This window comes from Lampetra fluviatilis, chromosome 12 (assembly GCF_964198595.1).
Source record: "Lampetra fluviatilis chromosome 12, kcLamFluv1.1, whole genome shotgun sequence".
Lineage (NCBI taxonomy): Eukaryota > Metazoa > Chordata > Hyperoartia > Petromyzontiformes > Petromyzontidae > Lampetra > Lampetra fluviatilis.
Genome location: NC_136286.1, coordinates 13,726,459 through 13,732,028, shown reverse-complemented (window position 1 = coordinate 13,732,028; position 5,570 = coordinate 13,726,459). Strand labels below are relative to the sequence as shown.

Here is a 5,570-nt window from a genome sequence, read left to right as displayed (position 1 = left end):
AGCTGTTATCTTAAGAGTGAATACTGTGCAGTTACAAGTTGAAATTATTATAAACCATCAGTATGGCACACTTGCCCTGATCAACTCATACAAGCCATGTCTGGCTCACTCCAATGCTACGTAATTCCAGTCTCATTGCCAATCAAGCCTCACTACCTTTGCTGAGTGTGAAGCTGGGAAGCAGCTGGGTGAAGTAGCATCTCATTGCTAAGAAAATAAATGTGCAAGAGGCATTTCATGTCTCAAGATATAATATATTGTACAGACACGATCACCATATACTGTTCAAGCAAATGCTAATTGGCACATATGTAACACAAAGGACAACACAGACTCAGTGGGAAGGCTTTTTGTCAAGATATTTATGACCATTCATGAATGCTTACAGAAATGCAACTGCTTTTGAGAGGAACCTGTTCAAAGTTGATCCACATTAACAAGCGCTGTGTTTAGATGTGTTGATATGCACCCATCATTATCAGGCATTACCTTTACAACCTCCACTAGTGCTTAATAAGCACCACAGCAAAGAAGATGATTGTAATGGGCTGGTACCTATATAGCATTGAATACATTCATGTTATATATACAGTGCACATGTTTATACTGTGTACATGTGTATCAAATGTCAAAAGATGGCATCAAATGAGCACTGGGAAGTAGTAATCAACTCTGTTGCTGCATAAACATTCCATCCTGCAACACCAGTACTGGAGGTCTGCAAAATGTAAAGTTAACATCCTGTGGCAACACACTGTACTCTCGTAACTTAGCCACTAAGCCATCACATTTAAGCATGTACACATCCAATTTACAGATGAAACCTGTGTTTGGGGCATCACGGGTGGAAAAAACATCCATAGTGAGTCCTCAGCAATGTTACACTGTGGCACCTTTCATTGCTGAATCGGAACAATTTTTTTGGGGGGCATGGCACACTATGCTGTGCCATCAGCGAGGTGCAAATCAACTGAACCCAGACTGTCAGCTTCATTCAGGCCCTGAAGTTGGTGCGTTCATGGTAGAGCTGGTACGGGTCGTCCTCGTACCACTTGCGGCGCTTCCAGTAGTCGGTCACCATCTTATCGAGCAACTTAGACTGCCACTTGTTGCACAGCACATGCTGACGCAGTCGTCGAATGCGCGGCTTGCGCTTCTTCCACAGGCGTTTCTTGCACCCGGCCTGTGCTCGTGCAAGTGAGTGTACGGAACACACACACATGAGTGCGAGGAGACAAGCGGTGAACACACACACACATTTTTATTTAAAGCTTTCGTGACTGCAGGAATTCATATTCTTGGTTCTGTCGGTAAAGTCACGTAGAAGGGAAATAATAAAATAATATAAAACAATCAAAATTCTCACGACGTTTCGACTGCAACACAAGCAATCATCATCAGGCGTGAAATCCACAGCAAGAAAATTTGAAGAAGAAAAAATTATTGCTGTGGATTTCACACCTGATGATGATTGCTTGTGTTGCAGTCGAAACGTCGTGAGAATTTTTATTGTTTGATATAAATATTATTTTATTATTTCCCTTCTACGTGACTTTACCGAAAGAACCAAAAATATACACACACACATATGAAGCAGATCCAGACACACATGCAAAAATCTACAGATACACATACACACAAAACATGCCTGTACAGTCCCACAAAGACGAACATATATGCAGGCCCAGAGGCACATGCACTCATACAAATTGTGGTTCATTACACATGTTCACGCATACATTCTCATTCCTACACATGCATAAGAACATATATACACAACCAGTCACCCTAATGAGTTTTACAATTTCCGTAAAAAGAAACGAAGAATTAGCATAACACAATTGGTGTATATAAAATTAATGCAAATATAACAAACGGAGATGATGTACAGTCTACATAGAAAAATACGAGATAGCAAGGCAATAAATATATGACAGGCCAGATGTCATAGACACTACCTAATCTAACAGCATATGTGTCTAAGCTAAAAGGGATGCCATCTATAACGAGTGTGAGGAAGCACTCATCTGTTTACAGCCATGAACCAGTCATGTAAATTCCACATTAATTTTGTGGGGACAAATCCAAACAGAGTTGTATTGTTGTGGTCATGTTATCAGTCGTGTTCATTGGCTACTCGGCATGTAAAAATGCATAAATGAAAATGTATTCTTGCAATTACATTAAACACATCAAATGGTGTGTAAAAATAATTTGAGTCATAAACGTTCTCACCAAGGCTCGAAAAAGGGAGCTCACATTCTCTCTTCAAGAGAGGCCCAATATTAATCAGAATTAACCTTGCTCTGTAAACTGCCGACACGTATACAGAGCACAAAGTATTCCCTGTCAAACTGTGACTTGTGGTACCCATACAGCTGTGCTCATGATGCGTTAAAAGAGCACATAGGTGCGGGTATTGACGAAGGTGGTGTCATCTCAGACTACTGAGCAAATGTTTAGTGTCACCCTCAAAAGATAAAGATCCCCCATATAGCCTTAACATACTGTTGGGGCAAGTGCTGTTAGCGAGCACCTATGAAGGCCGGAAAGGCACACGAGGGGGTGGGTGGCCGACACCACGCCTGTCCACCTTTCTCTCCCCAGTGCTGGCGATGTTTACGCAGTGCACCAGGTACTCATTTGAGGCAGTGTCGACCGAGGGGTGGCCCAAGACCAATACAGATAATCGTCACTGGTGTTGGCCGTGAACGGGAGTCGAACCCGGGTGGCCGGGTTCGCAGCGTAGCGCTAACCTGACGACGCAGCCATAGGCCGCAGTCCAGCCGCAGGAAGCGCTTCACCACAGCCTTCACCGTCTTGCGCTTCCCCCTTCCCTTGCTGAAGTAGATGAGGCTCCGACGAGGAGGTTGCCCAAGCGTTCCCGTTACCTTATTCTGCCCGAGCACGCGGAGAGCTCCAATGCTCCTGCATTGTGAGAGAGCGAGAGCAGAGACCCAACCCGTCATTGCAGTAATAATTAACCTGATATAACTCTGGCAAAATTAACGGAACTCATGATTGGTCGTTACTCTTAACAAGTTAATAAAATATTAATGTTAAAGGTAAAAAAAAAATGTCCTCAGGCTGCTATTATAAGTTAGGATATATAGTTATTATTCAAGGAAAAACCACATGGTTTCGGTAGCAGCTATTTGTATGGTTATGGGTTAAAAAAAACATAGCTATACATTTTTTGTGCGTACTCACGCCTGCGTGCTTGGAGAGACGGCAGTGCCTATGCGGAGACCGCTCAGGAGGGTGGACAACCCCCTCAGGTGGACACCGACAGGGCTGGGTTGGGCGGCGGGGAGAGCGAGCAGGGGGCCCCGCACACTCGGCAAACTCAGGACGCGGCGACACAGGGCTCGGCGCGCGGCGGGGAGGCCGGCCCTGAGCAGCCCTGGAGACGCGGGGTGGAGGGGGTGGAAGAGGAGTGAAGGCAGGCTCGGGTCACGACACCCGGCAGACGAAATCGACAGTCAAGAGGCAACGCGTGAGGGAGGAAACACCGACCTGCAAGCCCGTGCCAAAGCCTAAGTATTGCATTCAGTGCGGGGTGCCATTGACGTACTTTGGATGAAACACTTTGCACGAGTGACTGATAAAAACAATGAGGGCTACGCGAGTATTTTGCGTAAGTCGTTGCAAGCTGTGCAACATACGGTACAAACATGCGTTGTATAGGCTGCTGTGCGAGGCTACATTATAAGCCAAAGGCAATGCAGCAAAATTGTTACACTGCACTATGCTCCCCGGCTTCCTTAACCCGCACTGCCCAGCGTGAAGTTTGTGAAGCCCCTCGACCTGCACAGCATCGGGAGGCTCTCGTGTAGCAGTGGACTAACAAAGTAGCTGCAACATGCAGAACTTTACAGAACTTGCCCGTGTTTTATGTATAAAGGTAGCTCAGCAGCAGAGCGAGTGGCTCGCAGTCGGTTGGTGGTGGGGGGGAGGTGATCGATACAGAAACTGCCACTTTATATTTAAGCACAGCAAGCGGTTGTCCTACGGATAATAAGACGTGCCTCCACCAGAGCAATGTGGATGTGTCTAACCCCTGCCTCGGGGCTGTACACAGGAGATGAGCACCGCCTCGAGTGTTCACGAGAGCAGAAACAGTCCCGAGTCAGTCCTGAGCGACTCGGGACAGGTACTCACAGACACACACGCGCGACAGTGCCAATCCCGGGGGGGGGGTCCAGTGCCACCCCAAATATCAGGCGCACAAACAGCGCAATGTTTCCCCACAGTCGCCCCCCACCTGCCCCCCACACCCCGCCTGCCCCCCACACCCCGCCTCAACGCGGAGTGCCGTCGCAGCCCGTGTTACTCGCGAGAGGAGTCGGCTACGGCCGGGGTCGCCTTGACCCCCCGACACTCACCCGCCGCGCTCCTGCACACCACGGGGGCCGCCATCTCGAACGGAAGTTGTCGCCGCACTCCACCACCCCAACAAAAGGTTCCGTTTCCGGTTGACATCGTGACGTCACCACGCGGGGAGGGGGGGGTGACGTCCCGGCGAGCTCGGCAGGATGCTGCGCGTACAGTAACCACCGCGGCGTGACGTCACTTCCCGTGTGGACCAGGCGGCCATGTTCAAGTTCAAGTTCATTTATTAGGTATAGCCCTGTGAGCCATTCAGCTCTTGAATCGGGTGCAACCGCAACAAACAAAAAACAAAAACATGAACAAAAAACATCTTAAAGTGAATATGTGACTAAGTGCAAACAGAAAATCCAAGAAAAGACAGCAAAATATTGCAGAAAAAACACTGTACACCAACGCTGTGTGCAAAAATCCCAGTGGGATGCAAGTCAAACAACAACAACAACAACCACAAGACAGCTTAGATTAAGGCCATCAGTCTAACTCTGTACTACAACAAACAAACATGGCTAAACCAATACACTTTTCGAAATCACCAAAATAAAGCCATGAAAGCAATGAAAAAGCAATCATAGGAACTGTGACAGAATTTTCACAATAAATGGCATAAACAACATGTACTACCAAAACCCTGCAGCCATAGCTGGCTGCATGAGTCACTCCACCTTTAAGATCAGCACACTAAATCAAAACACAGGTCATACTTTGTAGCGATCATAGTTCACGGTAAAGTTATATTTTGTATTGTTGGGTTTAGATCGCGTTAATAAGTATCATTAAACCCGACGCATCCGATTAGTAAGGTTTATTACGCAAATAAAACTTTCCAATTAGTACACCGGTGTGTTGGGGAGTAAACTCGCAACCTTTATTTTGGATATTGGTCGCGAAAGCCGACATGTTGTTTAGTTCACAGGCTGCGGCCCTGCTCTCACTGGCGTCGTGGTGATGATAAAACAACAAAACTAAAGGAGCAGACGCGACGTCTCGCTCCTGCACGTCTCTCCACGTAGACAAAACAAGGATTAACGCAGCCAGCCTGTAAGCTGGCGCAATGCCAATTAAGACGATCGATATCGAAACTGTAGTTTAGAAAGCGGGAGAATTTAGATGGATTCTAAGCGGCAAATTCAAATCTCTATGAAAGAATGATGAATGGATGTCACCGGTGTAAACGGTGA

General features: G+C 46.8%; 1 protein-coding gene across 1 annotated transcript; it reads right to left on the bottom strand.

Annotated features, from left to right (window-relative positions):
• Window positions 1-287: 287 nt before the first annotated feature.
• On the bottom strand, window positions 288-4,461 carry MRPL35 (mitochondrial ribosomal protein L35). Its single transcript, XM_078861706.1, has 4 exons — window positions 4,386-4,461; window positions 3,211-3,403; window positions 2,757-2,928; window positions 288-1,183 (listed from the first exon to the last, which is right to left on the bottom strand). The coding sequence occupies exons 1-4, from the start codon at window positions 4,417-4,419 to the stop codon at window positions 995-997; spliced, it is 588 nt and encodes a 195-aa protein (XP_078717832.1). The 5' UTR covers window positions 4,420-4,461; the 3' UTR covers window positions 288-994.
• Between the last annotated feature and the right edge of the window lie 1,109 nt (window positions 4,462-5,570).